Genomic DNA, 12,545 nt, shown 5'->3' on the forward strand with positions numbered 1-12,545 from the left:
AACTCATGCTCCAGTGGCTATGGGGTAGTATCATAGTGCTGATACTTAACCCCTTGCATTCCCAGGGTGGCACATAGACAGAGATTTTCTTAAAGGCCTTGAACCACTAAATTTTTCTGTCTTTGCTGCAATTGCTCTAAGTGCACATGTTGTTATCTACTTTCAGTGTTCCTGCAGGTGGTTTAAAGCATTACCAGCCATCACTTCCACCTGCACAGAACCTCAGGGTCAGCCAGAGGTAGGACGTAGGGCTTCCTCAGACTTCTGTGTATGTGCACAGCCTGCAAGTGCATGTGTCCTTTTGGCTATTTAGGAATATGTCAGAGCTCTCCAAAGCTTGTTAAAGATTTCTCATTCCTGAACATTTTTTTTTTGGCCAGTGTCCTGTTAGTACCCAACTGGTATCAATGCCTTAGAGAAATAGGAGGCTAAACAAATTGCCACTGTTTTTGGAAGATGTACTAAGGATAGGGCAGTTTACACAGAGTAAGTTATCAGATCAAATGAAGGTAACTGAGAGTGGAGCTTGAGCTTCTTGGTGCTCAGTCAGATCAAATAGTTGGGGCTTAGGTTCTCCACATTTATTTTGCCTCCTTTAGTGGCTGGGCAGCTATTAATAGTTTCATAGCTGGGGCCTCCCTGGTGGTGCAAAGGGTTAAATAACAGCACTATAAAACTGTCTTCAGCCACTGCAGCACAAGTTCAATCCCGAGCCATGGAGCTGACCCACATGGCACAGCTGGCCTCTCCTGTCTTGCCTGCTGCTCCCTCAATACTTTATTTCAGTAGATCAACCTGTTCTGTTTTGTTCTCTACTCTGTCTCTGGTGAATCATCTCTCCACCCCCACCACCCCCCTTTGCCCCCCCATACCTCTGGCCTACTCTCCAGCTCATATATGCATAAATAAATAAATCTTTTAAAAAATAGTTTTCACAAATATATTGGTGAATATTTTGGTTTTCAAGGCTACACAAAGCTAGGGAGAGGGAAATGGGTATCAGGAAAGTTAAAACACCATAGAATTATCTGGTTCTTACCAAGATTCAGCAATTTTTAAAAAATTGTTGCTAAATAAACATAAGAATATACACCTTACCAGTTGACAATTAAAAAAATTACAGGTTAGGGCTCTCCCTGGTGCACAGTGGGTTAAAGCACCAAATTATGAAGCTCTCTGAAACCACTGCAGCGTGAGTTTGATCCCCAACCAGGGAGTGACCCACGTGGCGTGGCAGACCTCTCCTGACCTGCCCTCTGCTCCCCTCAGCAGTGTATTTCAGTCAATATGCCTGTCCTGCTCCCCACTCTGTCTCTGGGAAATCCTCTCACCTACCACACTTCTGGCCTGTACCCCAGTTCTGTAAGCATAAATAAATAAATATTTTAAAAAAATTATAAGTTAGTGACAATATAATTCAGTTATAACGTGTGCCTGAATCTTTGAAAAACATTTGTCTTTTGCCATTGAGGTGCATATGTCCTGTCTACTTTGTGTGAGCAAAAGTGGTTTGAGATGTGAACATATGTAAGCTCACAGGTAAACCTCCCTCAAGACCTTCTTTGTGCTGTTCACCTTTGGGTCATCTGGCCCAGTTAACATGATGTTGTTCAGATAGTGGGTCAGTGTGATGTTCTGCAGAGTCCATACTACCAGAGTAATATTTTATGCAAGAAGCCTCAATTATTTTTTTAAAAGATTTATTTATTTATGCATACAAGAACTGGGGTATAAGCCATAGGTAAATTCAAGTGAAATAAAAAATGGAGCTTATTTGAGGAAACTGAGAATGATGTATTAGCTTTAAATGTTTTTTTTGTTTGTTTGTTTTAAAGATTTATTTATTTGTACATACAGAACTGGGGTACAGGCCAGAGGCTCAGGGGTGGCGAGAGGCTTCACCAGAGACAGAATGGGGAGCAGAACAGGCAGAGCGATGAAGTACACTGCTGAGGGGAGCAGCGGGCGGGTCGGGAGAGGTCTGCCACGCCATGTGGTCACCTCCAGGGCAGGCAGGAATCGAACTCATACAGAAGTGACTTTAGCTTCTTAGTGCTGTGCTTTAACCCGCTGTGCCACCAGGGAGGGCCAGCTTTAAATGTTTTTATGATACCTATATTTCAGCCCCATTAAAATAAATCCCATCTGGCAGTGTTCTCATTTTATTGGTAGTACATGTCTGTAATCACTGTTATTAAATTTAGTTTTTTTAAATCATAAAAAGTGATGGCTTTTACATTTAAGTATATTTACCTTTTTCTCTTTTTAGAAACTATAACCCACCTCCCTAAACTTGTTCACAGTGACATGGAAGATCCATTTGGTGAGTATCACATGCATTTTTCTTAGTAAATGATACTTATATTTTACCATTACTTCTACTAAGGCTTTAAGAAGATAGGAATTTTTTTCATGTTCAGTATGCCATTTCCAACTTTTTGGTCTCAGAATCCCTTTATGCTCTTAAATATAATTGAGGGAATTCAAAGAACTTTATTTATATGACATACCTATTAATATTTACTAGAATTTTATTATTACTTGTATCTGTTGATATTTACTATATTAGAAATTAAACAAGCAGTTAAAAAATTCTAATTTGTGTAAAAATAACATTAACAAACTCAATATATGTTTCATAAATAACATTATTGATAAAAAATAACTCCTAGTATAAGATAACCAAAAAAGAGAGAGTACAGTTTTTATACATTTTGCAAATCACTTTAAGGTCTGTTGTATTCACATACCCACTTCCACATTCAATGTTGTGCTGTTACATACTGTGTAACCTCTGGAAATTTGTACAGTTGGGAGGTAATGAGAATGAAAGGACAAATGACATTTTAGTTTTTAAAAGATTTATTTATTTATACATTTAAGAATGGTGGTGTAGGCCAGAGGTGCAGGGCTTGAGAGGATTCACCAGAGACAGTGGGGAGCAGAACAGGCAGATCAGATGTAAATACACTACAAAGGGGAGCATCAGACAAGCAGAGGTCAGCTGCCACATGTGGGTGACTCCCTGGCTGGGAATTGAACTCATGCAACAGTGGGCAGTGGCTGGCAATAGCCTGAGAGCTCTGAGACTTTAATGGCTGCACCGCCAGGGAGGCCCTAGCATCTTAGTCACCTTATTTAGCAACTTATTTTATTTATTTAAAAATTAAATCAATTCTTTTTTATTTTATAAAAAATAAATCTAACATTGCTGTTATCTCCAGTGGTCCCTAGATGCTTTAAAGTGTTAGTTACCTGCACCCTCCCTGGTGGCGCAGCGGGTTAAAGCACAGCACTAGGAAGCTAAAGCCACTTCAGCATGAGTTCAGTCCCCACCCTAGAGGTGACCCACATGGCTCGAAAGACCTCTCCTGACCCGCCCGCTGCTCCCCTCAGCAATGTATTTCGTCAATCGGCCTGTTCTGCTCCCTACTCTGTCTCTGGTGAATCCTCTCACCGCCCCTGCACTTCTGGCCTGTACCCCAGCTCTGTATGCATAAATAAATAAAACTTTTAAGAAGAAAAATGTTAGTTACCTCAAGTAAAACTAGAACTGTTTAACAAATTTATTTAAACTTCAAAAATTAGCAACTTAGGTATACTTTTATTTGGTTTGAAATTTAGTTTTCAACAAGTGTGCTCAAAGTGCTTCATTAATATTTGTCAAATGAAAGCATGGAAGTAATCATAATAGCAAAAATATATAGTACTTCCACTTGTTTCCTTACATGTCAAATTTTATCCAGCATGGTTTAGGGAATAGAAATCTAGATACATACAGATTTATTATCTACATGTTTTTACCGAAAACATCAGTTACTGTGTGTTGAACCCAGTTTTGTTATTTGACTCATTTCAAAGAGAGATATTGTCCAGGGTATCCAATTTTTTTCAAACCACAATATAGACTAGGAAGATTAATTAGGAAGTACTTCCACTTAAAATTTGCTTCATAGAGCAGCGCATCTGCACCTTAGCACTCAGTGCTGATATTTCAGTGGAAAAAGGACGACACTTGCTATTGTCAGGATTCCCCAGGGGGAAAAAAGAAAAAAAAAAATTTGCTTCATAAAAACAAGGAATTAGACTTCTTGTTTTACTCTAGCATGCTAGAGGAAACACTTGATAAGAATGCTGTGATTTATATTCTTCTGGTGCCTAATTACCAGAATGACTGAGGTTGGGTTCCTTGGGCTACTGGTAGCAGTAAACAGATTAAATTAATAGCTGTTGTCTTGCTTTTGAGAAAGTTCTAGGTAAAACCTTTCAAGACCAAAATTTTTAAATGATTTTTTGGCTCCCGCCCCCTAAGGTGAAATTCTTATTTCCAACACTAGAGGGAGGGCATTCACTACTTTGTTAATTTGTAGTTTCATTGGGTAGTTAATTCCTGAGGGGATTATCTGTGAGGTATGCTAAATCAGGTTGCTTTTAGTTGCCTGGTAACATTACCTAAAGAACATGCCCATATGACAAACCTGAATAATCTATGACAGCTCTGAAGTTTTTTACTGGAAACCTCTTCATCTTACCCAATTTATAAGTTAAATTTAATTAATTAAATGTGTTATGAAACTGATTCCTTCTTACTTCAGTTTAGTAGGGAATGCCAAGGGGAGAGTTGCTGTGACAGTTCTAGCTGGCCAGTAGTCCCTTGAATCATAAATTGGAATATGCTTTTGATCACTAATATGGCTTGTGTTCTGTGATAGTGAGATCTTTAATCTTGTATTTTTAATGTTGGTATTTGTAAGTGAATTAACATTTATATTCATAATGTGGACTCTAGACAAAGCCAGAAATGACTTATAAGTTACATTTAAGAACCATCGTCCTTCTGTCTCTAGTCTTTCTTCTGAACATTGCACGTATCTTTCTCCTTACTGCTTACAAAACATACATATGATAAGAATTTGATTTACACAACTATCAGTCCATTCAATGCTATTTGACAATGAAAAGAATTATGAATGTAAAATGAGCTTGTTTTTAATAAGATTGAATTCTTATAAGATGGGGTGAGAATTTTGTAATAGATCAACTGTTATCTAAATACAGTGAAAAGAAATTATTCTCAAAATAAAAGTGAGGGATTTTTTGCCTATTAAGGACAGTGGATAGGCCTTTGGTAAGTGGGAAATTTGTGCACATTTTATGATAGGATATTTTAAAATCATATTTTTTAATAGTACTGATGGTCTCATCAGAATAGCCTTTAAATATTGGTATTAAAATATTGTAAATTTTGTTTTCTAAAATTCTGATTTTCACTTGCCTGCTTGACTTATATTATTGACAACAAGTATTGCCGCTTTATAGTTTAAAGACTCACTTTAGGGCCCTCCCTGGTGGCACAACAGGTTGGGACTTAGCACTGCAGGCGATCTATAGTCGCTTCAGTACAAGTTCGATCCCTGGTCCCAGAGCTGATCCACATGGCGCGGCAGACTTCTCCTGACCTGCCCACTGCTCCCCTCAGCAGTGTACTTTGTCAGTTGCCTGTTCTGCTCCCCACTCAGTCTCTGGTGGGTCCTCTCGCTGCCCCTTCACCTCTGGCTTGTACCCCAATTCTGTATGCATAAATAAATAAATTTTTTTTTAAAAAATACTTTATTCAGTTTTGAGAAAACATCTTTGAAATAACTGTGCTTGAATAGGATAGCTTATCATTCAGTCTTTCAAGTAAAAATGGTATTTCATTAAAAAAGTGGTTAGTGGCCCTCCCTGGTGGTGCACTGGGGTTAGGACATAGCACTGCAAGCTGGTGGCAGCTGCTTCAGTGTGAGTTTGATCCCCAGAAGTGATCCACATGGCGTGGCAGACCTCTCCTGACCCGCCCGCTGCTCCCCTCAGCAGTGTACTTCGTTGATCTGCCTGTTCTGCTCCCTACTCTGTCTCTGGTGAATCCTTTCACCCTCCGCATTTCTGGCCTGTACCCCAGTTCTGTATGCATTCCTTTCCTAGAGGTAACCATTGTACTTAAGTATATAATTTATGCATTCTTTCCCTTTCATCACACAGGACATTAAAAAGACATGTACTGAAGGACAGATTTAATGAATTCTTTTTTTTTTTTTTTAAGATTTATTTATTTGTACATACAGAACCGGGGTACAGGCTAGAGGCTCAGGGGCGGTGAGAGGCTTCACCAGAGACAGAGTGGGGAGCAGAACAGGCAGATCGACGAAGCACACTGCTGAGGGGAGCAGCGGGCGGGGCAGGAGAGGTCTGCCACACCATATAGTCACCTCCGGGGCAGGCGGGAATCAAACTCATGCGGAAGCGGCTTTAGCTTCTCAGTGCAGTGCTTTAACCTGCTGCGCCACCAGGGAGGGCCCTAATGAATTCTTTTTTCCTGATTTATCAAAGACTTTCTTAAATTATAACCAAGATTACTTTTAACTGCAGTTTTTTTTTTCCTTTTTAACTGCAGTTTTTTGTTTTTGTTTTTTCCTTTTTAACTGCAGTTTTAAGTAGTGAGAAACATGAGTCCTACTCTACTTTGATATAGCTACTTTGGTTTGTGTTAAGTTACTAGCATTTTTACTCACTGTTGCTTTTGTACCTTTAGTACAGTTCTCAACACAGTGAAAAAGTCAGATTATTCTTTATATTATTTTTTTAAAGATTTATTTATTCATGCACACAAGAACTGGGGTGTAGCCCAGCGGTGGGAGAGGTGAGAGGATTCAGTAGAGACAGAGTAGAGGGTAGAACAGGTGGATCGACTGAAATACACTGCTGAGGGCAGCAGCAGGTCGGTCAAGAGAGGTCTGCTGTGCCATGTGGGTCAGCTCCCTGGCTGGGATCCAGCTCATGCTGCAGTAGCTGCAGACAGCCTCGCAGTGCTGTGCCACCAGGGAGGGCCCCCTTCTTCCTTCTTTAATTATTAAGTATTAGTTGTACGTCTTCGGGATCCCAAGGATTGATGGGCCATTCTTGCTTCAGGTTCCTGAGGTTCGAAGTCTCTTCTTTGGAAGTTATGGGCAAGGTCAAGACTTAGTCCTGCATACCTTATTGGACAGGGCTTTGCTATGGACATTTGCCAAAAATATGGTTAGCAGGACTAAGAGGATTATGACCTAACTATGCTTTTCAGGAATAGGTTAAAGAACCTTCTTTAGGGTAAAATGGAATGTTTTGAGCTCATTAAGCACCTGAGTATTTTGAGAGACTTATCAACATTTAGTCAAAACAAGCTGAGGGTACCACGCGGGCACCATGTTCTTACCTTTTAAAAGAAGGTAAGTGACAGCACAGATCTTAGTTTGCTTCAGTGTGTCTCTTGAGTCACACTGCTCCTGTCTAGACTTGTGGCCCTTTGTATGTGGTACACAGCTGTCACCTTGGGATAGCCTTGTGCACCTGGGAAATTGGCTTTTGTTTCCTAAATCCAGGATATCCTCTTTCTTGATTATTAGCACCTTCTTAATGATGGACCTTTGGATTAGTCCCTAATTTTATATCCTCCTGGGAGATTTGTTTTCATCTTTATCTTTTACTGAATTTGTCTTTCCTAATAATTAGTGTAAAATTTCTAAGTTTTCTCAGTCTATTTCTTTAACAATATGTTTTTATTTATTTATTTTAAAAGTATTCATTTATTGTATGATTTTAATTTATTTTATTTTCTTAAAGAATGATATATTTATGCATATAGAACTGGGGTACAGGCTAGAGGTGCAGAGGTGGTAAGAGGATTCACCAGAGGCAGATTGGGGAGCAGCAAATCAACAAAGTACACTGCTGAGGGGAGCAGCAGGGTGAGTCAGGAAAGGTCTGCTGCACCATATGGGCCACCTCCCTGACCGGGAATCTAACTCATGGTGAAGCAGCTGCAGCAAGCTTCATGATGCTGTGCTTTAACCCATTGTGCCACCGGGGGTGGGGGGGCAGATTTTAATTTACTTTTATGTAGAAGAAATGGGGTGTAGCCAGAGGTGGCAAGACAGGAGAGGTCTGCTGTGCCATATATGGGTTAGCTCCCTGGCTGAGGATCGAGCTCATGTTGCAGCATTGATAGTGCTGAGACTCAATCTCTAGGTTAGGTCACCCCCCAAAGACCCTATGCTTTAATTTTTTTTAAACAAATTTTCTTTTTCTTTTTTTTTTTTTTTTTTTAAAGATTTCCTTATTTATGCATACAGAACTTGGGTACAGGCCAGAGGTGCCCGTGGGGCGAGGAGATTAACCAGAGGCAGACCTGGGAGCAGAACAGGCAGATTGATGAAGTACACTGCTGAGGGGAGCAGTGCGCAAGTCAGGAGAGGTCTGCTTCACCATGTGGGTCAGCTCCCTGGCGGGGGATTGAACTGACACAGAGGTTGCTATGGCTAACTTCACAGTGCTGCCTTTTGACCCTTTGTGCTACCAGGAAGGGCCTCTCAACAGATTTTCTTTGCATGATCTCCTTTCCTCTAAAGTTAACTTTTCTTTGTTCATTTTCATCTTTTATCTTAGCATTTTCTTTTGATGTCTAATAATAGTTAGCTGTCTACTTGTGATTAAGAGTTGGAAGCCTCAAATTAGAAGCTTTAAATGCACAGGTTGGTTGCCTTTAGGCCCTTCTATAGGGTGAGCTTCTTGTCCCTATTGTTGAGAAACATAGCAGCATTAGTATCTTCTTACTGTTTGGATGATAAAAGGTAAGGAGGACTTGTATGGAGGGTGACTGCTGTATTTGGTACTAGTTAAATGCATGTGTTTACATAATTAGCTTCAGTTTTTAGCACCCCTATGGAAGACAGAACAGAGCTTCCTCAGAATATTAAAAATAGATCTACCAGCTAGATCTATTCCACTCCTTGGTATCTAGCTGAAGAATAAAAACTAATTCATAGTGATACGTACACTCCTATGTTCATTGCAACACTATTTGCAATAACCAAGTTATGAAAACAACCTAATTGCCCAATGACAGATGATTAGATAAAAATAAAGATGCACTATACACAATGTAGACTACTACTGGACTGTAAAACAAATCTTGCCATTTGCAACATGGATCGAACTTGTGGAGAGTTTGCTAAGCAAAATAAGTCACAAGGAGAAAGTCCATACCAGATGACTTCACTCCTATGTTGAATATAAAAGAGGCCAAGCAAATAATATACAAAGCCAAACCAAAAGGAACCCTTGGAATCTGACTGCAGAACTACAGGGACAGTTCTGTGGATGGGAATAAAGATGGAGGGATCCAGTGGACTGTGGTGGGCTAACTGGTGTTTTGGTGGACATCGTGTGGCAGTGTAAACCTGTTGAGCTGTGAAGCTATACTCCTAAAACATACACAGTGTTATAAACAACATCGCTCAATTTAAAAAAGAGGAGAGAGGAAGTGTTAAGTTAGCTCCTTAAAAAATTCAAAAGAAATGGTTCTTTGTGCCTAAGTGATGGAGTCCCGAGAAGGCCATAAACTGTATGTATAGTCTATGCTGCCATGATACTTCAGACTCGTTGCTTTTAAAAATGCCGTATTCCTGCTTGGCTTCCTTTTTTTCCTCCCTCCACAACTATTTATAGTTAGCAGCCACTCTCCCCAGAGGAAAAGGGACTGAAACCCCAGCATTGAAACTTCTTCTAAAGATTTTTCAGAGTAGCAGAGGATCTATATTTGAAATTGCCTTCCTAGAATGTTTTAAATATTCTGACAGCTTCATAAAGTTTCTGTCTACCCTTCCTTCCACAAAAATTGAACACAACTTGTTGAAAAATAAAATTTGGGTTTGTGTTTAATAAGAATTATTTGATAAGAGAGTTTATTAGTCTGAATCCTCATTTTAAAGCTAGTTACAAAGGCTTTATTCATATGTATGGCATTCTGGGAACAGATTTACAAGGTAATAGCTTCTTGAGATTAGAATTTATATCATAGGGCCTTCCTGATGGTGCAGAGGGTTAGTTGTCTCATTGCTACAAAGCTATTGGCAGTACATGGTGCTGCTCCCCTCAGCAGTGTATTTCAGTGGATTCACCTGTTCTGCTCCCCACTCTGTCTCTGATGAAGCCTCTCACCCTCCACACCTCTGGCCCACACTCCAGCTCTTGCTTGCATAAATAAATAAATCTTAAAAAAAAAAGAATTTATATCATATAGGAAATATAAAAAGTAGTTTGTTGATGTAGAAAACCAAAATGGTCATTATTTTCTTACTATTCTCTGTCTATATTTACAAATCATTATTTTGCTATAAAGGGTTTCTCCTAACTGCAGCGACATTTAAGGAGCCATGCTCAAGGCTCAAGTGTTTCACTTCAAGATACACGAAGGAAATTTTTGAGATGTTATCATGTTACTGCTGAAGCTCAAAATGTGCTAATAACACAGTCCTTTCCTCCCTCCTTGTTAAGAATGAAGGACAAAATATGAACTTAATTAGTTTTTAGGTCCTTTAGCGTGTAGGAGATAAATTCCTTTGGAATTAAACAATGCCAAAAATGGTGTTAGTTCTGTTTTTCCCCGCTTCGGTTTTGAGTAGAAATTTAATAGAGCACTGTCATAAATATATGTTCAGTATCTTCTGCTCACTTATTTCCTGCTAAAAGTATAAACTTATGGAGGGCAAGATCTTTTTACTGTCTACTTCCCACTGTCTACTAAGCACATAATACATATTTGTATGTGTTTCTTAACAGTGGTTTTAAATTTTCTGCATAAGATAGAATTATCAATCTAAAAAACAAAAGGAGTCCACAGAATACCACTTTCTGTGAACTTGATAACATAGATATCATGTAATTTTTTTTTCTGTTAATAGGATGAAATATGGACCAAAATAGTATTCAGTCAAGTCCAAAGTAGTAGTGATGATAACATTCTGAACATCTTCTTGATCTAGTATTCTATCACTGGGCACTCAGGTTGTTTCCATGTCCTAGCTATTATAAATAATGTTGCAGTATACTCTGTATAGCATATAATTTTTGTAGTTGATGGTTTCATGTTATTGGAGAGATGCTCAATAATAGTTGCTAAGCCATGTGGTATATCCATTTGTAATTTTTTTTAGGGTAAATCCAGATTGGTTTCCAGAATGATTCTACCAGTTGACATTCCTACCAACAGCACAATAGGGTGTCTCTTTCTCTGCATCTTCTCCAGCATTTGTTGTTGGAGGTCTTTTTAATATGTGCTACTTCTCATAGGTGTGAGACAATAAATGTGATCTTGACCTGTATTTCTCTTACTAAAAGCGATGATGGGCCTCCCTGGTGGTGCAGCAGGTTAAAGCACAGCACTATGAAGCTATCAGCAGCCACTGTAACATGAGTTCGATTCCCTGGCCAGGGAGGTGATCCACATGGCGCAGCAGACCTTTCTTGTCTCGTATGCTGCTCCCCTCAGCAGTGTATTTTAGTCAATCTGCCTTTTCTGCTCCCCACTCTGTCTCTGGTGAATCCTTCTCCCCTACCCCCGCATCTTTGAACTGTACCCCAGTTCTTGTATGGATAAATAAATAAATCCTTAAAAAAAAAAAAGCAATGATAACTGTTAGCTTTCTGGACATCCTCTTTGGTGGATTATTTGTTCAGATGTGTTGCCGATTTATTAATTGGGTTGTTTGGTTTTATTGTTAAATAGTGTTGCAGTTTTATATATATATATATATATATATCTTGGGCATTAACTTGTTATCAGTTGTTTAATGTATAGATAACTTTCTCTCATTTGGTAGGATGCCTTTTTAACCTACTTGTATTTTTCTTTTGCTGTGTAAGCGCTTTTTGATTTGAGGTCATTTCAGTTGTTTATTTTTGCTTTTATTTTCCTTGTTAAATAGACTCTTCTTTCCCCATTGTATGTTTTTTAAACTGGAAAAAAAAAAAACGTAATCAAGTTTACATCTTGAAAGCTTTTATTTGGTCACTATATTTTTACAGACTCAATATAAAAATTAGTTATTGGGCCCTTCCTGGTGGCACAAGAGCTTAAGTCTCAGCACTGTGAAGCTGTCTGAATCCACTGCAGCAGGAGTTTGATACCGACCAGGGAGCTGACCCACAGGATGCAGCAGACTTCTCCTGTCTCTCCCACTGCTACCCTCAGCAAGTGTATTTTAATACATCTACATGTTCTGCTCCCCATTCTTTGTCTGGTGAATCCTCTCACACATAATACCAACCCCACCCCCACTCGGCACTTCTGGCCTGCACCCCAACTCTTGTATGCATAAATAATAAATAAAACCTTTTTTAAAATTAAAATAAAAAAGAAAATTAGTTCTTCAAAAAGGTTAAACTAAAATCCAGACTAGTTGCTTTAGCATAGACTATGAGAGAAGACACAAGTTGTCCATATTTTTTCTGACTTCACTATACTGTTTTCCTAATATGCAGCGTTAATTTTTTAGCAAGATTTAGAAGCAAAGATATGTATAAATCAAAACATAATTTCTCTTTGAATTTAGAAATTACATAAATAATCCCTTGTGTTTGTCTCTGTGCATTACTTCCCTGCTCTGTGGTTGTAGAAAATTTATGGAAAGGGAATGGTGTAAAAGAGATGAATATTTCATACATGGAAACAAAGAATAAAGCATATTTGA

The 12,545-nt window shown here is 38.9% G+C and overlaps 1 protein-coding gene across 3 annotated transcripts in view; it reads left to right on the forward strand.

Annotated features, from left to right (window-relative positions):
* Positions 1-12,545, forward strand: part of PHACTR4 (phosphatase and actin regulator 4) — a 71,245-nt gene that overhangs the window by 16,942 nt on the left and 41,758 nt on the right. For all 3 annotated transcript variants that reach the window (XM_012722466.1, XM_012722464.1, XM_012722465.1), the window contains exon 4: positions 2,270-2,323. Coding sequence is in view for 2 of the 3 variants with exons in the window: in XM_012722464.1 (XP_012577918.1) it covers positions 2,308-2,323 (16 nt within the window). In the remaining variant the exon portion in view is untranslated. The remainder of the gene's footprint in view (positions 1-2,269; positions 2,324-12,545) is intronic.

Source organism: Condylura cristata, unplaced genomic scaffold (genome assembly GCF_000260355.1).
Source record: "Condylura cristata isolate star-nosed mole 26May11 unplaced genomic scaffold, ConCri1.0 scaffold00008, whole genome shotgun sequence".
NCBI classification, from domain to species: domain Eukaryota; kingdom Metazoa; phylum Chordata; class Mammalia; order Eulipotyphla; family Talpidae; genus Condylura; species Condylura cristata.